Consider the following 25,357-nt stretch of genomic DNA (forward strand, 5'->3'; position numbering starts at 1 on the left):
AACACATCTAAAAGAAAATAGACATGCAGTAGTTATGGCAGATCCCCTTTAACACAATAATTATTTTCCAACTCATAAAAGAGAGCCAAGTGGTGTCAGGTTCATTATAATCATTATGATCCTAAACTTAAACTGGAAGCCTAGACAAAGCACTTCCAGTCCATCCACTGGAAGTGTGCCCACCACCTCCTCCTTTTACCTTCCAAAGGGCGTAGGTTTGATTTCAACTTTGGAAGGGACACTATTGGTCTGATGTCATTGGTCCCATGCAAATATATGCATGCTTGTTTTTTTTATGCTTGACGGGAAAATCAGGGTGTATTTCGTTTAACGAGAAAAGCATTTATAGCATACATTTATACAAATTTTAAAAACACTACACACACTAGATGCTGTTTATCAATGACTGAAGCTTAACTGGCTCTGATGGAAGAGGAAATATGACTTTTTTCCACTTTGAAAAGGTTTGAATTCGAAATTACAAGCGACTAAGACAGAAAGTAAATATGTGCCTATTTAACAGAATATAGTCCAAATATGTCTGTTATATGTGGATTTATACCTTTTTATTTATTTTGAAGATATAGAATTGTGCAGATGTAAAGAGAGGTAAAACCCACTCTTTTAAATGTTCTCTTTGTATCATGAAACAAAGTGAAATAATAGATTCAAGGGACGCCAAATAAATGGATTGTATTTACATGTGAACTGGAACTAGAAGAGGAACTGACACCGAGCATTTAATATATTAACCTCACTCTACAAGTTGTACATCTAGGATGTAGTTACTCTGTTTAACCGATTTCATGTTTTTTATTTAGGCCTGAAACAATTCTTCGGATTAATCAATTATTGAAATAATGTCAACAAATTTAGTAATCAATTAATCGTTAACTGGAGTATAGAGACTCTAAAACATGTCTTTAGCTCACAGAGCAACCCACTTAGAGCAGGAATTATACCAAAATTGTAAAAAAAAAAAATAAATTAATAAATTTTGCATTCTAGATAAAACATGTTTTCGTCTGTCAATACTCTCCATCTAGAATTCCTCTACTGTTGCAACTACGCTGTATTGTAAATTATAAACATTTATTCACATGTAATTGTTGGTAGGGACAAGTAGGTCGGTCCAAAATTTATGTAGGGACATGTCCCTATGGTCCCTATGCAAGCTTACGCCCATGCTTCCAAAAGGAAGCACAAGCGCTCAGAAAAATACAGACAACACATAAAAACAACCCTGCATTCCTATGGAATAACCACGACTTTAACCAAGAACCATGTAATGGTTCCAAGAATATCCCAAAATGTCTCGTTTCCTCAAAGCCTGGAGAGCAGTTGAAAACATATTGCATTGTCTCATTATAACTTATGGTGCATAAAGCATCTATTTATTAATAAATGGTTCCCTTTTTTCATTTAAATATACATCAGCTCAGTCACCTCCCCCCTCCCTTAGCAACTAGTGCCTTTCTCACTAACACACCCACCCTCATCCATCCATCCATCCTCCTGCAAACATGCAGCCTCACAAACAAAAGAAAAAAATATCTCTTATAAAAGGTAATAAATGTTTTGTTTTAGGTGACAGTATTTATTAGATATAATTAAAAGATTAGATAGACTATGTTTAATATGTGAAAAATGTAATTGCACAATAGTGAAGTGAGCTGCATCCTGCATTAGTCTTGATAGTGGAGGAGCTTCCCTAATAAGAGGCACTACTCGGTGTTATTATGCAGGATCTGCTGGAATATGATTATTTTTTCAAAGAAGGGTTTGAACAACATAATTATGATAGAAAAGTCGAGGGGAAAGAACAGTTCTGTGTTTGTGACTTTCATATATAGGAATCAAAATGGCGCTGCAGGGAGAAACAGCAGCGCAAATATCAAAATAAGAAAGATAAAGCTGTGTATAGAGATTGAAGTTTTATTGGGGGGGGGTTCATATCGCTTTGCATGGCTGTGCTCAGCCTAATAGTAAAGAGGGAGACCGGATGTAGGGGCAGTAATTGAATGGGTTCTGATGCGCCAGCTCCTTAACAAAAGAGCCATCACTGCGCCCTGCACTGAAGGACTTTGGTTCCAGCTTCAGTCTGCTCCCCCCCGCCCCCCTGCAGCTGGACCCGCACCTGAACGCAGAATGATCATCCAGCTTTAATCCCCGTCAAATAATATATAAACCTTAATCTGAACAGCCTTAACTTCACCTGATCTCAGGAGGAGCTGGCAACTTTCCTGACAATGGAGGCTCCAGAGGCGACTGCCATAGTGATAGTTATAACCTAATCGGCCTCAAAAGCGAGAAATAAAGCAAACCAAACTATTGCATTGGAACCCGAATAAAGCCCAGATGAAGTCTCATCTGTCATCTGTAGCTTAAAGGTCGCGACATTTGATTTATAGGAGGTTTAACAGCAAATAATCTCGAACACGTCATTCAAAGTCAATGGCCGGGCTGTGTTAGTTGGGAAAATATATCGAAGTATTAAAAGGATAAACGAAGCTCCGCACGCTCGGAACTTCTCTCATCCGTCCGGTTAAAGATTCATTTTCAACGTGCATCCTCTGACATCCCGCCTGGTTCCGTCTGTTCGGGTCAATTTGACGGGAATTGTGCAAAATTGTTGGCGGCGCGCGCTCCTTCCAGCGGGTTTTCCTGGAATAAAAGTTGTTCGCCGGTGGAAACAAAAGGAGAAAAGCGCGCGGAGGTGAAGCCCGATGCCTTCAGCATCGGCCCGTCGGGACCGGCGGACCGGGGAGGATGCTTATTTTTTATATTTGACGGGAGATGGAGGATGAAGAAACACAAACGGGACGGCGCCAGTTCCATGGAGTCCGCTAGATCAGCTGCTGGCAGTTGGTGTTCTCAATCACGTCCGCAGATAGGCTTCATAGGCTGAATGGAGCGCCTGTGGAATAAGACACTTAAAGTGGAGCCGGACTCTGAAGACACGATTTTTTGGACACTAATATTACGATAATCTTTTTAAAACTTTTCTATCTACTGCATTCTTTTTAGGAAAGACATTTTATTCTTTGTTTTCTGCCGGTCAAGCGAAAAGGTGAAATATCCCCTCCAAGAGTTTTTATTAACTTATTGAAAAAAAAAGTCACAATGGCAGAGACGGCCGCTCCAGCAAAGGCGAAAAGGGCATCAAAACCCAAGAAGCCCACCTCGCATCCCAAATACTCGGACATGATTAAAGCGGCTATTGTTCACGACGCGAGCCGGAGCGGAGCGTCCCGACAGTCCATCCAGAAGTACGTGAGGAAGAACTACAAAGTGGGCGACAACGCCGACGTCCAGATTAAGATGGCCCTGAAGAGGCTGGTGGCGTCCGGGATGCTGCGCCACACCAAAGGCATCGGCGCGTCCGGATCCTTCAGGCTCACCAAGCCGGAGGATACGAAGAAGCCCGCCGCCAAGGCTGCGTCCGCACCCAAGCCCAAGAAAGTGGTCAAACCCAAACCCAAGAAGGCGGCCAAGCCCAAAAAGGTCACCAAGACGCCGGAAAAACCCAAGAAAGCGGCCGCTAAGAAAGTGAAAAAGGTCGCAAAGAAGGCGACGCCTGCGAAAGCCAAAAAAGCGCCGGCGAAGAAGCCGAAAGCGGCCAAGCCAAAGGCAAAACCGGTGAAGAAGGCAGCCAAGCCCAAAGCCAAGACCCCCAAGAAGGCAGCGAAGACTGCAAAAAAGAAGTGAACGGACTCTTTCATACAAACTTTCTGTAAATACCTGAAGAAGTTTTTTTTTTCGTATATGTATTATTTTTGTAAGATCTCATGCAAATCCTGCTGTTTTATACCTGTAGTTTTTCTTTTTCCATTCATTGCAACATAGCATAGACTGTAAAACTAATGGTGTTGATTTGTTTTTCTGTTTATAGTTGATTCTGATCCTGAAGTCTAGGATCTTACTGAGAAGAAAAATGTATATATATATTATAAACAAAAAATTAGACTAATGAATAGTTCTTGATAGTGCATGGATCCATCCAGCAAACACGTCTTTGAAGAGTGAAGCCTTTTCAATGTATAGACCATGGACATCAGCAACATTTCTACAGGATCCACATCAATATGTTAAACCACCCTAAAGCCTATTTGCAATGTATGTAATAAAAAAAACAACAGTTTGGATTTGTTGTCCTTTATTATAGTTATTTTTTTCACTGAGGAATTGAGCTCCCTTTATTTACATTTATATAATAGCTATAAAAACCTGATAGTGCTTTAAGTGAAGCTATTTCCATTAAATAAACAGGATCATGGTTAATTACTGATAGACATATGGAGATAAGCAATAATGCAAAGCAATTACAGATTATATGGATTTTAATTCAGGAGAGAATAGTTAAATAGTATAGATAAAAAATATATATATTTTCAGGTGTTTTTTTTAAACATCTTTTCAGTAATAAACTGATAAGTGGTTAAACTCAGTATTATAAGTGTATTAGCTGTATTATCAGAGATATTTGAAGGTTTTCAAAAACAAAGCCATATATTATTGCAGCGTAATTTTAATTTAACTTTAATATATTACAATAAGCTGATTGGAGTTGAACTTTTCTTGTTTTGTGTATTTATTTAACTCTCATTTATAAAGAGATAATTAAAACTACCTAAGATGCCAGTTACTAATGATTTTCGGGAGGCACAACCAAATATAATCATAAAATAAGTTTTATTTAGGTGCAGTTCTAGGGGAAACTTTAATTCAGCTTAATAAAAGTAAATGTCTCACTTCTGGTTCTGTAAATGATTGTATATACTCATTTAAACAGCTTTTGAAACCTTACTCTTACTTTAAAATACAACGCTTCACATTCTGACCAAAATATGTGAACCTGAAGCGAGAGTGGGTGATAAACATAAATCAATTACGATAAATGCCAAAAGGGGGAGGCCATTTATGCATTCAAATTAGTACAGAAACAATTCAGCAAGGGGCCACTGGAGCCAACTACTATTTATGGCACCTAGAAAGGATATTAATCCAAGTTGCATTTTGTGATCAAAATTTTTTTTAAATAAGTGACTTTTAAGACATTATTTCAAATAATGTATTAAAGGCTTAACAAATAAATGCAGCAATTTAGATTGAATAAAGTCGGATGCAGAGAAAGAGGGGGGAATCTGTCGACACACCCATGTAAGAAAGTTCTGCTTCCCAAACACTGCCATCTAGTGGTAACTTTAAGGAACAGGCGCCTTCTCCTTAAAGCTAAACAGCAGGCCAACTAGAGGCATGTAAAGGTTAAAAACGGTTAAAAATATGAATAAACTCTGAAAATGTTATGACGTCTGAAAGGCACTGGACTTATTTAAAGGTTAAAAAAGACAAAGCATATCTTTGTTTATGATTTATGGTAAAATCTGTTAAGCCATTTTTTAGGTAAACTTTGTTGCTACCTCAACTCATTTATTTATTCCTAGCACAAAAGAATAAAGTCTTAAAACATCCATTAGAGATTCTTAGATGATGGCATCACCAAGTGATTTCAGATTCATGCGCCCCAGAAGACAAACTTCTGCACCACATGCCAAAATTAGGGTCATTACAGGAGCAAAGTCACTAATTGTTCATAAAACAGTTTTTTAACTCGCTGCACTATTTCTGCTGAAGGCAGAAACCCCAATATGGAATTTCTCCCCAGATCATTAAACCTCCACTAGAACCATGCAGCTCTGATACATCACAGTGTGTATTGATGTTTCCATATTCTTTCTTAATAAAAGTGGCTGGTGAGTGTATTTTACATCAATCACAATAAACTCACCCATAACAGGTCAGGAGTTTTCATCCAATCTGGTCCAGTCTTTATTAAGCATCTAAAATCACTTTCAGTAATAAAAGCATTTGAAAATCACAGGAATGTTTCCTGCAGAACCAATCAGAATCTCGGTTTAATCACACATAGAACTGATTTATGTTAAGGAAGAAAAACAAAAACAAACAATAGGTTCTGTAACAAGTTCAGTCAGTCACGCATAAAAGAAGAGAAAAAAATAAAACTAAATATTCTCACTAAAACATTTTTTCGGGGCGGAACCGTGGAGCGAGGAAACCGGAGGCACGTAAAATAATCGAATCATTTCCTTCAAAAGTACAGCATTCAATGTTCACCTTGCTCCCCCTGATTAGCGTGTTGTTTCTGAAATTTCAGCAAACACTTAAAATATTCCATCTTTTCATTAAAAATCAAATATCTTCATGCGATAGAAGCAACCTTTCTGTATCGCTTCTTCTATGGAAGATCTGCTTTAAATATAAGAAACGAGATATCGTGATGCTAAAACAGCCGGTGGTAATGGTGCTACAGCTGCTCATAGTTGCAGGAGTTATTTGGCAATGATTCTGTATCGACTATCAGGGATGTCTTGGTCAGAAACAGTTTTGGTAGCAGCTGGTCTGGATGTCCTCTTTGTAAAGGTTTCCAACACTAGTACTCATCCTGCTTAATTTGGCATTATTGTCATTTGAACCCACTAGATGTGCGTGAAATATTATCTTTAACACTCAACAGATAGCCCCATCGATACGCAGGAGAGTTGTACTCCTCTTCCTGCAGGCTCTCTCTATAATAAAGCACCTTTCTGGATAGCTTTAGAGGCTGTTCTTCAGCATAAGGCCAACAAAGCTGGGCACAGCAGCAGAGGGTCTAATGTGATCACCAGCATCCAGTCGCTTCAGAACTGATAGGATCAAATGTCTTCAAAGCGAGGAGGTCAGACGGAAGGGTGGACAGGTTAATGGAAGTCTTCAGATGAAAAATTAAAGGGGATAAGGACATTATTCAGTTCAGGCTTCAGTGGTTCTGCTTTTCTGGTTTGGTCTTGATGGATTATGTTTAAAGAAAGTAAAATCTCATCTAGCTCATTGTTGGTTATTTTAGCCTAGCTACGGCTCTGTAGATGGCGAAACCTAGAACTGCAACCACAGCTGAGCCCAGTGCCACCCTCAGCCAGAAGGAAGTGTTGCTCATGTCTGATCCTTTCAGGTGGCTGCAAAAAAAGGAAAAAACGTAAGTAAAAGTCAACATCACACATTTGCTGCTTATGTTTTCCCTATACAGATACGTACGGGTACATCGCCGCCCAGGCAAGTCTGGAGTAGATGTTCTTACTGGTGGAATCAAGTAACAAGCTGGAGAAAGGCAGCGGTGGAGGGAGTCTGTGTTTGTAGCAGAACTCTGCAGGAGTCATACCATGAACCTGTTTGGCTTCAGGAAGGTCCACCTTGGAGGCAACCAGCACACATGGGATGTTGCTCTCCATGTAATGTTGCTGCATGTTGAAGATATGGGGAAACTTTAGAGGAAAAACATTTCACAGATACAGCAGATCTAACCCTAGCTATGTTTACATGGACACAAATGATTGGATTGAAGGTCTGATCAGATCATAAATTGTACATGTAAACAGACTAAAGATTGTAATCTGATTCAGTCCGATAGGAAAGACATTTCATTCCAATCACCATACATATACACCAGTTTGGATCTTTGGAGTAAAATCATCTCCGCATGTGTGCAACAGACATAATCTTCATCTACTGGCTCCTGGCCCCCCTTGTTGGAAGGGGTGGCTCTAATAATATGTGGTTGAAAATGCCATCCTGCCCTCTACCCCTGTAGCCAAGGAGCTAAAATGACCACCAAAAGCCAAAGTATGGATACAAAGGTCCATAATGAAATAGAATAGCTAAAGTTGAGGATGAGCCGACAACTACATGTTTGTTTAGAAAACAGGCAACTACATCTTCTTCTAATACTAAAGCATTTTGGGAAAAGTGGACAGTTCTTCTAGTGTCAGTGTTAACTGTAATTTTGAACTTTAGATCAACCAAGGTTTGGATAGGATTAGGGAAATTTTGTGCATGTAAACATAGTTATTTATTGCCATCTCTAGAAAAGACAAAATAATTAGGAGATTTAGTAATGTTTGTTAAAAAATGGTGGCACAGATGTCAATCCTCACGACTATTATTATTTTTAAAAGATTTTTGAGCCCTTTAATTATTTTTGAAAGTATTTAGAGATGAAAAAAAAAAAGAGTTGGTTACAAGAGAGGGGAGAGACATTCAGAAAAGGTCAGCGGGACTCAAACCTGCGACAGCGAGCATAAGAGTATTGTACTCTACCTCCACACCATAGCAGCACTCACTGCTATAATTTTTAAAGAAACGTAAATCAAACTTTTTTGAAATTCAAGCTAACATCTAAGCACTTCTAGTTAGTAATCCCTAACTTCAAGATTCCAACATCTTTTCCAGGTAAAACTTCCAGATTTCCTCAGATTTTCCAGAGATGCACTTCTTTAGGTTAATTTAAATGAAGAATAGTCAATCTTAAAAGGAAGTTATGGTTGATATTTAGAAAGCTGACACACTTTAAGAGATTAGAACTCAGTTTCAATGCATCAAACAATCTGATTTAAACCTATTGTTATATCTTGATATTTAAATTTACTTGAGGCTATAAAAAAAGACAAGAAAGTTGGGGAAAAAAAGGCGCGCAAGAAGTATATAAACCATGTATAGCTTTATTCTATTATTAAAATTATATTCAACTAAAGAATGGACACAAATGAGCATAAAAACTGTAATTGTTACATCATCTTCAGGTTATGCAACTGACCTTGTATATACTGGCACAATAGTCGAATGAATGAGGATCACTGGTGTCATACATGAGGCAAGCCACATCACAGGAAGCGTCTGAGGCTTTCAGGAACTCCGTTTCCACGTCGACCTCATTAAGCTGCACAGAACAGGCAGAGGTTAGGTCTGATCAGGTGTCAGTAGGGGTCAGAGGTCAAGGGCCAGTATCGAGATTCGCACGTTTGATACTTACAATCAGAAACTTTTCGTGGTTGCTGATTTGAACTCTATTTATGACATATGGTGAGAAGGCACTGCTGGGGTTTCCTTTACTCTGAGAAACAGCAAAAAATAAAAAATGAACCACAGGTTAATGTTTTCACTCCTTGGTAAAATGGACAGTTCTTCATTTTTCACTGCTTATCTGAACTGAGTAGCTAAGGGCTGCGTACCAGAACGCTGCGACCCACAAACGACTGGAGAAAGGCGGTCTTGCCGGTCCCTCGTGGTCCGATCACCTTGCAGAGAAAGACCGACCTCTGAGTTTGCCGCTTTTCCAAATCCACCTCTTTTTCTCGAGTCACTGCGCATCAGGAAAAGAAACAGCAAATCTCAACAAAGCAGATAAATATTTTAGACCAAAACGAGCCAAGAACTAAAATTATCTAAGGATTTCTAAAAGCATGGCAGCACAATCTGAGAAAAAACTTCAAGCTTCCCATCAACGCTAAGATTAGCTTTATTTGAGGAATACTTATTTCAAATGTAAATAAATATAGCAAAAATACTGTAAGCCCTTTAATTTTAATATACTTAAATACAGGATAAATTATGTCTGCTAGGATGTATAGCGCTAGCTAAAAAACAGAAATGAGTAATGGTAAATCCTTTTTGTTCCAACAGGAACAAGAGGTGATGAAGATACTGGTATGATGTTAACATTCAAAGTTTTTATTACTATTTTCCGATGCACCAATATCTTGCTTTGCTCTTTGCTAATTAAGTTCACTACTGTTTCTTTTAAATCTTTCCCTAGTGTTGGAAAATAATGTTTATATCTCCCACTAATATGCAAACTATCAGATTGACCCCAGTAAGATGCTGCACTGATCTTCGTGCACCCTGAATCTTTTTTTTTAGAAGAAATTCTGATTTTTTTTTTAAAAACACTGTCCTAGTCATAAAGTTTTAGTGAGCAAATTAAAAAAATCCCTCTAAACTGAGCTGCAGCTCTTTGTTTCCATAAGCCAGGAATAACTAAAGCAGGGAAGCTCAGCACAGCAGCTTTAACATATATCAGCGCAATCAACAGCTGCGTGCCAAACTGTTAATTCTTAAGTAATTACATAGTAATTTTACATGCTAGTGCCACCAAATTCCACTTTAAAGGATAAAAACCCTAATAAAATATATTAGGGTCTTAAATGACTGGATTAAAACATGAAACCATCTTTTTACTTTAAAATAACTGAGAAACAGCTGAGACTTCCTTCCCTCCAATCTCTGACGACTTTCCTAACATAGGTGGTTCAAACTGAGACGTCTGCATGCAGATTGATGTCCACACACCTGTGATAGCCGCAGTCTGAGAATCCTGTTCGGTAAGGATAGGGTAGCCCAGGTATCCAAGGTGCTCCAGGCAGCGGTGGATGTCCAGGTAAGCAGAGAGCCTGCATGCAAAGAGCAGCCGTGTGAATTTCCAACACAGCAAACTATAACCTCTCATGTAAGCGTAGAGCTGCGATTTTCAGCACTTTGTGTGAAAGATACTTACATCCACTGACAGTGGTAGCCTAGATTAGAGATGTAGCCCTGCTCTGTGGTGGGTACAGTCAGATAGACTTCATCCCCCCAAGGCATGTAAGGACAAACACAGAACAGGTTCTTCAGCTCGGCTGGTGAGAGGGCAGAGTCCTTATCCTGTGAATTAATAAACAAAACAAAAAACAGGTTAGCCTAATAAAATAAGGCAATCATTTACAATCCAACATTTTACTGAGCGGCTCAAAATGACACTCACTTCGTCATACTTTTCAAACAACCGCTGGAGAAACTGGTGGCCTAACTGGTTGATCTCTGTGCTGCAGCCAACAGAAACTCTGAGTCTGGAGACAGATAATGACATTTTAAAATAAAATATACAAAGAAAACAAACTAAGGAGCACCAAGAGAGACAGTGAAAATGAAAATAAATAGCTACTCCAAATGTAACATTTAAATGAATCTGATCGTACATTTTTTTTGTACATTTTCCAATTGTATTTAAATTGTATTTATTAAGCCAAAGTTATTACTACAGAAATTTGTAAATGTATTTTCAAATCCTATTTCCATTAAAAAAATAATTCCTCATCCCATTTCCAATTTCTTCTTTCCCTTGTATTTTCATGAATTTATTTTTATTTTATCCTTACCATTTTTATTTCCCATGACTGTTCTGGTCCCCGAGTTCACTAAAAACCAGTTAAACTTACCACATTTGCTCCGCAGATGTAACCAGCCCCCTCATTGGTTAGACTGCCACACTGGTTCACAGAATGACCAATGAGACAGCTGGTTACATCTGAGCATCTACTCTGATTGGTTTAATTGGCTTTCAGCGCATCCAATTGTATGATTGAAATGTTAAATTCTAAGGGGTTTTAATCTCCTTGTCATCAATAACAAACCAGCCAAAGAATAATTAAAAATGTGGAAAATTCACACTTTTCCAAAAATTAATTTTAAAGGTGAGTTTACACCAATTTCGTTTTTACCATGAAACATACAATTAGAAAGTTGTGATTTTCATGTGATGGAAGCAGGAATATAGTCAGCAAATACTTTTTTGTACCTCTCTAGACAATTAAAACACTTAATATATCTTAACTTTTCCAGACTGTGCAAAAAGATAAACATAAAGACTGTCATGCATTTAGTGGTGATCCGTCTGCTTTGAAAGATTCAGAGGATCGGATCAATTCTACACCTTTTGACTTTTGCATGTCTTGCCCACATTACTTTGTTTATTTTTTGACTAATTACAGTACACAAAGGTCATTAGTGTCACATGATCTTAAAATAATCATAACTAACTCGGGATAAAGATAATCATCAGTCAGCTCCAGGTTATCGTCATAACCAAACTTCCTGAGGATGGTCCAAGTGGTTTCATGCCGGCCTCTTTGGATAAACAAGGTGTTAAGAAACAGGAAACCTGAAGAAAAAAAAAACAAAGATACATGAACATTACCATGAGCTGAATGCAGAAAGTCTTTATGCCATTTTATCTTTTCATGGCTGTTTCCCACCATTTAGAGTCAGGCCGTTGTCTTGGACGCCGTCGCTGGTGTTCTTCCAAACTACGGTCTTTACATCTTCTAAAGCTTGTGGTGCCAGAGGATTCCCGAAACAAGATTTCTAAAAAAAAGAATATCAAAACTTTCCAAGTTAGCATAAAAAATGTGTTTTAAACAGAGGCTGAGATGAAACTAAGTGCGATTTTAGGTGAAACCTGAAAGCAGTTGAGTTCAGCGTCACTGAGGATCCGGTCGTTATCCTGGTCCGAAATGTAGAATATTCTGCTCAGAGCTCGAACACACGCTGGTTTTAACTGCAAGAAAAGTGGGTCATTAAAGCTTGGTATTTATGGTTAAACATGTTAAAATGTTTTTTTTTTTTTTAACAAAATCCAAAAATTTTAAAGAATAAAAAAAATAAAGAAATAAAATAAAGAAAGGCACACCTGTTTGTCTTCGGGGTCGTAAAGAGGAGCAGTGGGGTGAAGAACGGCCTTCTGGGCGTAGTAAAAAAGCTCGGAAATGTTTTTCAGATTCTTTGCCGAACACTTGGACACAAAGAGAGAGGAAAATAAAGCATGCATCACATATTTAAAGTTAAAGCAGATTATAAGTTAATGGCAGTCCGCAGCCTCGAGCAATAAGAAGATTGAGCTTCACCTCGACGCATGTCTCAATCTCAGAGAACTGGTTCATAATGGGCAGAATGGTTTCCATCGAACTCCCACTGCGCAGGTCGGATTTATTCCCCACGAGGATGATCGGCACCCTGACAGAACAGATATATGTTATGAACACCAAGAAAAACCAAGTTCCTTATCAGTAGCAGAGCTAGACTCTCATACAAGGTGGAGCAGAAGACAGGGAAAGTGTTTCTCCATCCTGGTACCCAGAGAACCCGTCCTCTGGATGACTTTCTTTCCCTACAAAGCCGGATTCTGCTCTAGATTCTGAGCTGCAGTTAAAAGCAGCACCTCTGCATTCTTTCTATCTATATTTGATTTTCCTCACCAAGCTGTTTTTACATGCCTATTATGTCACCCCTTGCAGAAATTTCCTTTATGTTTGCTCCATTAAATTCGTGATATTCATTCTAGCCATGTGTTTGAGACGCCGCTGAACTGCTGCAGTACTAACAGTAAACTGCAGGTGGCATAGCAGATAAAAATGGCCTCATTTAAATAACTAGTAGCAAAAAGGATCCAAACCTGAAGTGTTGTCCCAATATGTCTTTAACTACAAAGATTGTCTTAACTTTAACTTTGGGGCCATTTAGTTAAATAATTCAAATATTTAGTAGTGATTGGTTCCCACGGTGTTTCTAGTCATACAGTTTCATTTTTGCTCCTCCGTTTCGGTTATCACCATTTGCAGATTGTTAAAAAAGAAAAGCGACCGTAAAAAGGACCCAGACACAATTCCCCAGAAAACCCCTCAGGTGTAAATATGGAGTTTGTTTACTTGACCTTATAAGAAGACAGAAGGCCATAAATCTCTGCTCTAATAGCACGGCTTTCAACGCTGGGTTTTTCAGTATAGAACTGAAACAATTAATCATGATTAATCGATTATTGAAATAATCGTCAAATAATTTAGTAATCCATTAATCATTAACTGGAGTATAGAGAATCTTAAACATTCCTTTAGCTGAAAGAGCGACCCACTTAGAGCAGTAATTATATTAAAATAAAAAAAATAAACATTTTGCATTTAAGATAAAAATCTTTTTCTTCTGTCAATATACTCTATCCAGAACTCCTCAATTGGAAAAGTTATAGTTTCACCTGGTTTATTTTTACAAAAATTCTTCTTTAAAGAACCTTTGGATATCTGATTATTAATTGATTAACTGAAAAAAATAATCAACAGATTAATCGATTTGCAAAATAATTGTTAGTTGCAGACCTATTTTAGAAACTTTCAGAGGCATTTGGGGTGTCCAATCAGGCGCTAATGAGGGGGATTCACCCTCCTAGCTCCACCCCATTACTAACAGGTAAACATGCAAACAGTTGAAACAAGAGCAGTTTAATAAATTCCTTCAAAACATAACTAACAGGTACGTACTTGTTTCCTTTCTCTGCATCTCCGTTGACCAGAGGAATCCACTTGGTTTTTATCTGAAGGAAAAAAAAGAGATGGCAAAAATATATTCCAAGTTGTATAGAATAATTTGTTAATAAAAACTAAATAATCAGTCTTTACCTTATCTATTGTGTCCTCATTGGTGACATCATACACCACACACACTACATTAGCCTGTGAAAGTTGGACAAAAACAGATGAACAACTTCATACTAGAAACAAGACAACCCGACACATAAGGTTTAAGATGCTGCAAATGTCCGCCAATCCAAGATTCAGGAAACATTCCCTTGGTTTTTCCGACTATAATGACTCTATATGATATAAGCTTTTAATTTGTTTCAATAAGTTATAGTGAATCTAACTTATGGTGGTACTTTTACACTCAGCTCATCGACATGGTCACCTCCAAAGTACATAGAAACCTTTACCCTGTTCTTCAGGCTTCTTCATTAAACAGACTTAAAACAAAAGGAGCTGGAAATGGAGGATATAACATATCAAGCTACATTTTAGGAGTGCACAGCTTCAGATGAATACATTTCCATGGACCAAATCATTTTCTAACAGGGATAAATCAGATTTTTATTTACTGCATTAAAAAAATTAATAATAGCATTTAAAAATTCTTGATTTTTCTCCTCATAGTGAAACTACTCTGCTAGCACACATGCTAAATATGGAATAAAATAATTACAATGAATCTACCTGTCACACCTCTATAAATTATATTAAAACTTCTACTACGGGTTATCTTGTCCACTATTTTGACAATGTAAAGTAAAACCTCTAAATTATAAATCATGTTAGGTTTCCCTGATTACTTAGATTTAAATGTGATATTGTCATAAATCTTATTTTATTATGCTAATTAGGAAGGACCATACGCCCTGGTATTGAAAATAACACGTATGAAAATCATATAAAACAAAAAATTAATCCCCAGATTATTCTTTATCTATGTGAGACGGATAAAATGTTTTTATGGGATGGAGATATACTCCAAAAAGGGACATATTTTCTAGCAGATTAATACCTATCCAAAACTTTGGTCCACTTAAAAAACATGGAAGCTTTGGGACGAGGCTAAATGAGAAGTCAGATTACTGTACCAGCCTTCTCTTAATAAGTTATAATCATAATAATGGGACTGTGGTGAGTTTACCTTGATGATCTCATCTCTAAGGACTTCGTCACTCTGTTCCTTTTCTGATGGGAGAGAAAACCAAACAGAATTTAAAAGCATGATGTTTCATTTTACTTCATGTTACCCAAAGCTAAAGATGTTAGAGGTTATGCCTCCAATACCTGAGTAGTCCACGATGTGAGTGGGGACCTTCTCTGGAGTCACGTCAGCAGGAATAGTGATTTCTTCAGCTCTGGGGGGAACCTTCAAAACAAAAACCCTTTCAGAACGACATCTTTCAGGTCAACATGTCACACCAGTTCTCACTCCTTCACTCCATTTGTTAACAACAAGAAAAACATTTGATAGCTGCAAAAAATACATCGTAAGAACACTAATGAATGAGGGGATTGAAAACATTTGAGGCATCAGAGCTCTAAACACATTTTTCTGTTTATTTATTCCATTTGAAAGTCAAACAATCACAGCTTGCAAACATATAAATCTCTGAATAATCATCTTAGCAACAAAAAGAATCTCAGAGTAAAAACAGAAATTAAATAGAAGCAAATGAAGTCAATAACCAGCAAAATCATAATTTAGAATATAAAGAGTACAAATAAATTATCATAAAATAGATTACTAAGGTTGTTTGTTTTCAATCACTCTATATACAAAACAAAGCAATCAGACTCCAAACACATTTGATAATAAATTGGGACAACACTTACTGTTTGGATTATTTTTGCTACTAATAATAAAAGCATCACACTTTGATAAAAAAGCAACACAATTCATTACAAGTAAAACTCTTGCAGCTTAGACAGACAGCTTTTTGGTCAATGTCAAACATATTTATAGAGTACATTTAAATACAACGGCTCAGAAACATTATTCACCAAAATACATATTAAAAGAAATTATTTTTTCTTTAATATTAATTCTTATTAAAAAATTAATAATTATTATTATTTTTATATTAAAGGAAATTCAATAGTAACATCACAGATTAAAGAAACCCATCGGGGGCTGGATGTTCAAACCAGGCTGGTTCAAGTCAACCCACAGCATCACTGATGATGTAAAATCACTCCTACCTTTTCTGGAAACTCTTCTCCCACCAGAGACATAATGAGGGACGTCTTCCCCACTTTGGCTGTTAGGAGGGGCACATAAATACATTAAGAGCACATATATACTAAATAATCATCATTGTGTTGTGGAAATGTGGAGCGTTGCTTTCAAATGGCACATTTTGAAAGTAGGAAGCCACTAGGCTCCTGCATTTGAGCGTGAGGAGCCGATCCTGTAGTTCTAATAAACATGGTGCTCTCCTTTTTGAGTAGAATCTGTCAGGGCTGTTATTCATGACAATAAAGGTTTTAGAGAGATGGTGACAGTATTCAATCCCAACAAATTTAGACATTGAATTTGCCTTTGTAGTCAAATATCCTGCTTGTTCAATTAATACACTCCCCTAGATACCTGGATTGTATTTTTGTGCAACTTAAACTAAACAAAATTTCCCCACAGAATTGACTTAAAGGTATGGTGGAGAATTTTCTTATTCAAGGTATATCATCAAAATAAGTGGTCTTCCTAATTGTCAATCATTCTGGTGATATGTTTATGTAAGGCTGTCTTATGTGTTCGTCCCCATTTTCCCTTACTGATGGCAAGTCTGACAGTGGAAAAATAGCAAATTTTCTTTTGGAAGGTAAGCTTGTATGAGCGATGCAAACAGCAACTTTTAAACAGAGCATGCACGATGAGAAATAGGCTCATGCATGCTCTTGCATGCGTTTGATAGGCGTTCCCTGTCGGGAGCAGGTACAGGGTTGTGCGTGCATTCTTCTTAAAAGTGCAGAGGGCAGGTCTTTTCAAAAATTCCTGAAAATCCTCCACAAAACCTTTCAGGGAACTTTTATTTTTTATTTATCATAGTAATTTATTATTTCCAGTCAATGTGGACAGTTTTCCTTTGAGCTCTTGTATCTAAACCAGAATTTGGTCGCTCGCTACAGGATCCTATTGCGCACAACTTTATGTTGGAGATAAAAAAAATTTATTCAAATATCAGAACTGGAAAAAAAAAAAGATAGAGGTGATTTATGCTATAGAAATGCCACTTATACATGTGGATAGTAACTAGGCATTTACTTTTATTCTAAAACTAGTTTTACTGCAACAAACATTTGAATTGTATTTTAATAATATTATTTTGAAGTAATGCTACTTAACCCACCTGGAGACACTGAAGATACAATTAAAGACGGAAACCCTCCCACAGATGTTAAAGTGAGAGTCCTGTTTGAGCACAAGCTGTTATTTTTTATGTGCCATTTTAACATTTACAGGTCAGGCGAATATACAGTAAACACTATGCACTGTCACAGGAGGCACTGTTGTAGTTAGTATACACTAGACACTATAAAAATATTGGCTTAAACGTTTTAATGCAAAGGAAGTTTTACAAGTGTGTCTGAGTCTTCTGCTTATATGTGTTTTGATATAATAGTCATCGTTACACAATTGTATTTAGGCCTTTTTAATACCAGAATTAGTAATAATTTGTTGGGTTTGTCAGTCAGATTACCCAATTTATTAAATAAATATAAATAAAGTTATATCTCAGGTTAAGAGGTCAAATAGCTACCAAGTAACAATAAAAGTAGTAAATAAATAGTTTTATTCATTAGATCATTTGCACAGACCAGGTTAGATTTACAGTTAATGTTTACTGACAAACTTAAACAAATGTTTGCATTATTTAAAATCTTTTCAATCATCTTTGGATGAAGTACATTCTGCTGATATGGTTCATCTCTCTGGTTTTCACTAGTAATAATACAAATGCATTGAAGTTATGCACACCATTAGCTTGGAGCTAAACTTTGAAGCTGAAAACACTTTGAAAAAATATTACCTTCCCTAAAGAAAAATACATTTTTACTAGAAAAGTTAAACCCGCTTTGGAAATATTCTGTAAGGCAGCTTTCAAAGCAACCAAAGTTCAGTTACAAGTTGGTTAGCTGCTCCAGCTAATGTTTGCTAACCGTTTAGCTTCTTATCAGGCTAACATACTTACGTTCCCCCAACAAAAGTATCCTGACATCTTGCTTCATGGTTTTTCACACTCAGAATTACAGCTAGCCGGGCTTTGCTGCTACTCAGACATTTATCTTTCATTTGAACGTCAAAAATGTCAAGCTAAACCCAAACGTGCGGCTCTCCACACAGATGTACAACCAAGGTGAAAGTCAAGCTGTTCCGGTTCACGGAGAGCGCAGAACTACGACCCCTGCTGGACAAACCGTTCAATAGACATGAGGAGGCTGTAACTGCATGTCAAAAATTGTAAAGCACAACAAAGAAACAATTTGTGTTCCTAAATCATAGCGAGTTTACTTATACTTTTATTCTGTGTTGTACTTTTAATGAATACTTAAAAGTATGCAAAGCTATTCCTGAAGCTCTGATCCATCTCATCCAAAACACCTTAAGATATTCAAATGTTACTCCATCTTTACCCAAATTGAAAATTGGAGAATATTTGGTGACTGATAAAATATGTAATAATGGTATCCTTGTGACTGCCTTCAAATCCAAATTATTTAATGATTATTATAATAGTTTTTTGACAACAACTAATTTGCCCTGAATTGAGAAGGCTTTTTCTAAATTTGTTAAATGGCCGGTTTCACCTAAAGTTAAAGAGACTCACTTTAAAATCTTGCACAATATTTATCCAGTGGCAGAATTTTTGCATAAAAGATTTAAATTTGATTCAACATGCTGTGCCTTTTGCCTATTGTTTATGTATCTGTTGTTGTTTTTAGTCCCATGTTTCTATTTTTTTCCCTCTACGTTGTACTGTCTGTACCTCAACAAGACTTTGTACACTATTGGTTTGTTATATAAATAAAAAACAAGAAAAAAAAAAGTAACAATTTTACACACACAAGTTATATAAACTATGATGATTGCCACACATATTCTTAAGTAGATATTCATTTAGAATTTAATTTAGAATTAAATTTATACTGTATTAAAAAATGTTTTCAGAGTTTACATTTGATCACAGCTGCACTTTAAGAAATGGAAATGTCATGAAAGCTGTAAAAAACGAAATTTCTTTGTTGTTTTTTATTACACTGTGTACACAAAATGACTAGAAAGGTTGTCTAAGTTTTAATTAGTCATAAAAGTTGAAGAGAATTCTGTGGAATGTACTGAATGCGTTGTTAAAGATGGGCACTCTCCGGTTATTTTCCCTGAAAAGAGATCACTCAGAACAAACTCCTTAAATAACACTTTAAAACTTATATGCATTAACTAACCAGCAGACATGATAACAGATCTGGTCATTTTTAGAATAATCTACCATTTGCAGTTGGCGATACATGACAGTAAATCCATGGATCATTGGTGATCATTTAAGAAACTTTAATGATTTAATCCGGTAAATGGCTTAATTTAGTAGAGAGGGGAGGGGTTATATATCAAAACAACAAAAAAAATCACATTGGTGAAAACTTTATGAAGGAAGATAATTCTCGGGTAAAAATTGTACTTCCTTTTCTGATCTTATCCCAGATGATAATCAGGTTTTTCTTCTGTCACTATAATATACACAGCCTGGCTTTTTTTTCCCACCACAGAGTATTTTCTCATGCTTTGCATTAATTGTGAAGTGAATGGAAATGCATTCATTAAATGAAAAAAAAACAAACGTTTTTTTCACAGCTCCGTCAAATTGGACAGAGAGCATCTGAGGAATCTTTAAAATCTTGTATGATTCTTAACTGGGCATACAGTGGGTGTTGACTTTCACTAGGCCATTTTGATATACAGCATCGTAGCTCTGGCAATATGTTTGGCATCCCTTAACATGATGGTGCCACTACCGTGTTCTCCTTATGTATGCTGTGTCAATTTTAGCTTTAAGGTTATCATTTCCATCACACATAGCATTCCACTGACCATCTGACTATACCAATATTCTCTGAATGGTTGCTGTCACCTACAGTGTAAAATCTACTTCATGCAGCTTCCATTAAAATATTTGTTTTTATTATTTTCTCTCTTCCATAGAGCCCAGACTAGTCAAGCATTTTGTTCAGGGGCATCAAAGTGAAAACAACTGGACTGCAACCTAAACTACTCAGGTTTGATTTACTAAAACAGTTGGAAAACAATAGATAATTGTTTGTTGGTCCAGTTTAAACGAGGCAGTGTTGGTGAAAATTGAATTAAGTGCTGCAGTTAGAACTTTGCATTTCAGTTCAAGGTAAGCTCACAATAACAGGCAAATTGCAGTCCAACTGTGGACCATGTTGTTTCCGGATGTTTGAACTTCTTCTGAAACATTCAGCACAAGAATCTGAACAGAACATCTAAGCTGTGCTTTTTAAAGTACAAACACAGCTACCTCTAAGTGTTCAGCTTTTTTTCCTGAAAATTTGCTTTAATGTCATCTATTGTGCCATATGGCACATAGTGCTCTTTATTTCCATCACAGTGGAGCTAAAAGCCTCGATTGCACCCGGCATTGCAATCAGCAGCAGGAAACCAATCTGAGTCCTGAAGGATAAAATATGCATCAAAAACCAGAAACTCAGAAACGGAAACCATAAAAGCCAGACAGCAAAACTTCTCGAATAAAAAAACATTTTATTCTTAAAACCCTAAATACAAAATTCTGATTAGATTTATAGAAATCTATTTAACAATACAGTAAAACTTATAAAACCGGCACAATAAATAAATAAACCTGCAGTGCTACATGTTAAAACCCCAGAGGAGGTGGTCAGAATCCTGGCACCTCCCAGAGCAGAACCTCATTATAAGCTGCAGAGAACAGAAGCATCCCAGAGGGAGAGAAATGACACGTCTGCACCGAGTCGCTGTGCTGCAGGAAGTCCTGAAACCTTCCACTGGTTGACTTGATCAGCTTCAGCACTCGCTCTGATGGGAGTTTAGACACAAAGTGAGAATTTGTTATACATCTCTCACACTTTTCTCTGAGTTACTCTCAGCCCTCACCTTTAGATCCAACGACTAAGAGATGATTCTTAGAAGACAGGCTAAGGCACGTGGCCCAGTGAGTCAGGGAAATCTTTTTAATGATCTGAGGTGAAGCAGAAGGAAACCATTTAGCATTCTCACCAATCTGGACAGAAGAAAACAATAGATAAGGAGTTCTACAGCGTTACCTGTTTTTTAGTCAGGCTGTAAAAGGAGAGTTCCTTCTCTACTGCATAGCCAGTGTAGACCAGCAGGCTATGATCTGCTGGGTAGAAAGCAGCCAGACTGGGTGGAAAACTGTCATCCTGTAACAATGAGAGAATAAAAATAAAAAAAAAGACTGAGATTATTTTTATTAGAAACACGCCAGAATAAAAATAATGAATCTTAAACTACGTCCCCTACAATAGTTCACACTACTGGCTTTCATGGGACCTACTGCTTGTCTATCCTGGTTTTCCCCTTTGCCTAATGTTTGCATTATGTTTGCATGTATTTGAATGTATGTACTGTAGAACACATACTTGATATTAGTCATTGGGTTTTTAAAAAATATATAAATTTCTCCAGATAATTTCAAGTAAACTAAAAGATTAAATCAGAGTACCAGGAACAATCCTGATGTTGGCAGATTGATCTGACAAGTTATTTGCAAGGATAGAAAGCTGACACCACTTTTTTATTAATAGAAGAGTGATGCAGTCGTTTACTGCTGCCTCAAAATAATACAGGACTAAAATTGCATTTTATATAAACTCCTATATAAACAGAAGGAATATTGTGGTTGAAATCTCAAACTCTAATCCCCAGATTTCCCACCGAACCGCTCACATATGTTTGTGCGGAGCATTTTGCAGAGTCATGTTAATTAATAAGAACTGTTCCACATACTCCGCTACTCCTCTGAACGTCACCGTACGTCTTTTCATCTGTCAGTCAAAATACGGAGAAAAACTATTTTTTTGCTTCGCTCTGGTCCGTTAGAAGACGAAATGGCAAATCGCACCAAACGGTAAAAAAAGAAATTTTGTCAAATCAAAATAGGGTAACAGCAGCTCAGTAACTACAAATTCAAGCATAAATCTTATATATTCCCCAAAACTAAGACTGTTTATTTGAATTATTGGATGCAAACTATTGGTACTTCAACATATCAGGAAGCAAATTATTCATCTTGATCAAAATATTGATTTTATACAGAGAGGCTTAAAAGTTAAATTAAATCCAGTCACATCTTCTTGGATGGATGAAGAGATACTGAGTTTGGAAGTATAGAACAAACCAATGTTGTATGATCCTAATTAACCCTATTACAAAGACTGACAACGAAAGAAAATGTTTGGGCAGAAACGTGACTGATGCTGATGTTGAGTTTTAATTATGTCATATTAGATTAAGCGTTCATTAACGAATGTTTTTCCTCCTTTGAATTGAATAATTATATCGTACATGCTCTCCCCGAGCTCTGAGCAAGATGGGAGGAACTGTGGAGGCCGTAGGCTTTGCTTTGCGCATGCGGTCTGGAATGGAGCAGGGCGGTAATGGAAGGTGTGAGATTTCAGTGTAAGGGACATTAACTTTGATGTGAGATGCTAATGGCTGCCACCTGCTGAATGAATCGAACTATTTTCAAGGGTGAGGGATTTTTGGCTTAAAGATGGCTTCAAGTTCATCTGATGTTAAAAACATGGACAAACTAAAATATTTCAAAATAGAAGGAGTACCTCAAAGTTGGCCGGAGCAGGAAATGTCAGCCAGTCCAGCAGATCACACTTCTCCTTCGACCAGTCGGTGGCCCAAACACTGACCCGTCTGTCTGCACCAGCAGCTAAAAACAGCTCATTCCCTTCCACTCCAAACTTCTTGCACTGAGAAAGGAGAGTTAAACAAACTAGATGCAGCACATACAATCCACAACTTTGGTTTCTGTAGATCCAGTAGTATCATGTGACACAGAAACAATTAAATACATAGATCATGTTAACGCTGAAGTAAACTGTAAACACTTGTAAAAAAAAATCATTTTTTCATAAAAAGATGCATAAAATAGGTATTTTTCCCCACTGCTGGTGTCACTTTTAACCTTGTTGTACACAAAGCGGATATAATTTTTAATCTCCATTATTCTGTGATCATTACTGCAGAGATGACTCAACAGGAATCCCAATAACCCCTTGATCCCTCCAAACTAGAACCTATTTGAGGTTATTACAGTGAGCTGACCTGTTCGTTGACACATTGGATTGAGGTTATTGTTGCTCCTTTATGGTCCCTGATGACACGAATTGTTGCTCCACTTGTTGGGCTGCTCACAGCTACTAGGCCGTCCCCCGCTGAAAGGATCACATGACCTGAGGAAGAGACAGAACAGTAGAGAATAATAGGTTCTTCAACAAGGGGCTGTGTGTTTAAGAGCTATAAAAGATTAAAACAATTAAATGGATGTTTGCATGTAAATATATATATTTTTTAACAATTAAAAGCTATTTGGTCATATTTTGAATCAATTATAATTTTCTCTACATGAACATTGTAAAATTTGACTAAATCTATTTTTTCTTACATCCCTGGAGGAAATTTATTAAGCCATAAGAGCAAATGTAACTTTTTGGTCCGTATTTAAAGGCCCTACATGTAGAGAAAAATACATTGAACATCTTTCTAAACACAGCTGGTGAAACACAGTCATGGCAGCATCATGCTGTGGGGATGCTTTTATCCAGTTGCAGAGAAAAGTGGTTCTACACAGTATTCACCCATCATTTGCCTTCTATTTCAGTTTCACTTTATTTTGATTTCTTAAAAAAAAAAAATAAAAATCCCAACATGATTATCTTGGCAAAATGGAACCCTTTACATGAGGGGTGGGCAGTTTCAATTCCTGAGGGCCTGTATCCTGCAACTTTTAGATGTGCCTTTGGTCCAACAAACCTGAATAAAGTACCGTATTGGCCCGAATGTAAGACAATTTGTTTTTTCCGTTAAAAACAATGTGAAAATGTGGGGTCGTCTTATAATCAGGGTCTAACCAATTATACCCAAATTGGTTAAAATAATGGTGGTTAACACAGCGGAGGCATCAAGCAACTGTCAGGCAGCAAAGAAATACGGCATTTAAGTGCAATGGAGTGAGAGTAGGGGTGGGTAAAATAATTGAAGAATCGATGCATCGCCAGGCGCGGATTCAAACGGGGGCGCGCGCACCCCCCTTTGGTTTATGGCAAGCCAATTGGGCCAATAATCATCCGTACAATAACGCGCAGTTCCAACCCGTATTTTACGCGAGCGCGCGTTTTTTACGTCACCGCGCGTTTCCAGCCAGAATCAATTAAAAACCCTTGGATGAATAATTATGGTAGTGTGAAAGAGTGAAGATGGTATTCTTTGGTCTTTTAGCCTCACATTGTCTTGCCCTGTGACCCCGTGACCCTTGACCCCGTGACCCCATGACCCTTAGGTGTGCACCCCCCTTTGAAAAATCCTGGATCCGCCCCTGATCGCATTTATTACACAAAAAATTCATATTCGATGCGAGAGCCCATCAGAATCAATTCACCTCCTGACCGATGGGGGCGCTGTCGGTTTGGTTACCGTTCTCAGCCATTCCCACTTAATCAGATATCATGCAGAGGCGCTACAAAAAACCGAAGCACAGCCTGTCGACTCCAAATAGACACAAATGGATAAATGACTTATCTCTAAAATCACCAAGTCTGTTCATTCGCAAGGATCTACAACCGTACAGTGTTGTTGAAAACAAGGGTTACAAGAACATGTTAAAGACACCCGAACCACGCTACACAATACCAACTTGTAAACACATGACAGAAGTCGCAGTGCCGGCACTGTACACTAAGGTAAAGACGGCTGTGTTGGAGTCGCTAAAAGCTGCTGAAAGAGTTGCGCTGACAGCGCGAGGCAGAGGTACCTGTGAGTAAAAGCCTCATGCAGGTTTTTGAGACATTCCATGAGCAAAGTTCAGATTGCATTCAAGTGTTGCAAGATTTCAATTACATGTTATTACCGTTGTTTTAAAAAAAAAAACTTTTTATTGTTTATTTGAAAAAATCTTTCAAAACAAAATTATTTCAATGAAATTCTTAGCACTTCAATATAAAATTGTTTCTTTAAACCAAATAAATGTAACTTATCAGTTTTTTTTTTCTTTTTGGTCTTTTTATTTTGTTCCTAAAAACTGGTCCTGGAAAGAGACTGCATACTGAGGAGGCAA

At 37.3% G+C, this 25,357-nt stretch overlaps 3 protein-coding genes across 3 annotated transcripts in view; 1 reads left to right on the plus strand and 2 right to left on the minus strand.

Moving 5' to 3' along the window:
* The first annotated feature begins 2,915 nt into the window (after positions 1-2,915).
* LOC107085034 (histone H1.0-B) lies at positions 2,916-4,158 on the plus strand. Its single transcript, XM_015375160.1, has one exon. It carries the CDS (start codon positions 3,124-3,126, stop codon positions 3,706-3,708), a length of 585 nt encoding a protein of 194 aa, XP_015230646.1. The 5' UTR covers positions 2,916-3,123; the 3' UTR covers positions 3,709-4,158.
* A 1,640-nt stretch (positions 4,159-5,798) lies between these two features.
* On the minus strand, positions 5,799-18,358 carry rhot2 (ras homolog family member T2). Its single transcript, XM_015375162.1, has 19 exons — positions 18,188-18,358; positions 16,197-16,255; positions 15,282-15,363; positions 15,139-15,182; positions 14,094-14,147; positions 13,956-14,008; positions 12,549-12,657; positions 12,335-12,436; positions 12,104-12,202; positions 11,901-12,009; positions 11,686-11,806; positions 10,631-10,715; positions 10,385-10,530; positions 10,180-10,280; positions 9,063-9,193; positions 8,864-8,944; positions 8,648-8,770; positions 7,093-7,295; positions 5,799-7,013 (listed from the first exon to the last, which is right to left on the minus strand). Exons 1-19 carry the CDS (start codon positions 18,222-18,224, stop codon positions 6,896-6,898), a joined length of 1,857 nt encoding a protein of 618 aa, XP_015230648.1. The 5' UTR covers positions 18,225-18,358; the 3' UTR covers positions 5,799-6,895.
* A 2,409-nt stretch (positions 18,359-20,767) lies between these two features.
* Positions 20,768-25,357, minus strand: part of wdr90 (WD repeat domain 90) — a 33,448-nt gene continuing 28,858 nt past the window's right edge. The window contains exons 39-43 of the mRNA XM_015375072.1: positions 23,350-23,477; positions 22,851-22,994; positions 21,315-21,431; positions 21,145-21,229; positions 20,768-21,066 (exon numbers count right to left, since the gene is read on the minus strand). Coding sequence (XP_015230558.1) covers positions 20,909-21,066; positions 21,145-21,229; positions 21,315-21,431; positions 22,851-22,994; positions 23,350-23,477 — 632 coding nt within the window. The 3' untranslated portion in view covers positions 20,768-20,908. The remainder of the gene's footprint in view (positions 21,067-21,144; positions 21,230-21,314; positions 21,432-22,850; positions 22,995-23,349; positions 23,478-25,357) is intronic.

The sequence above is a fragment of the Cyprinodon variegatus genome, unplaced genomic scaffold (genome assembly GCF_000732505.1).
Source record: "Cyprinodon variegatus isolate N-32 unplaced genomic scaffold, C_variegatus-1.0 Scaffold113, whole genome shotgun sequence".
NCBI lineage: Eukaryota > Metazoa > Chordata > Actinopteri > Cyprinodontiformes > Cyprinodontidae > Cyprinodon > Cyprinodon variegatus.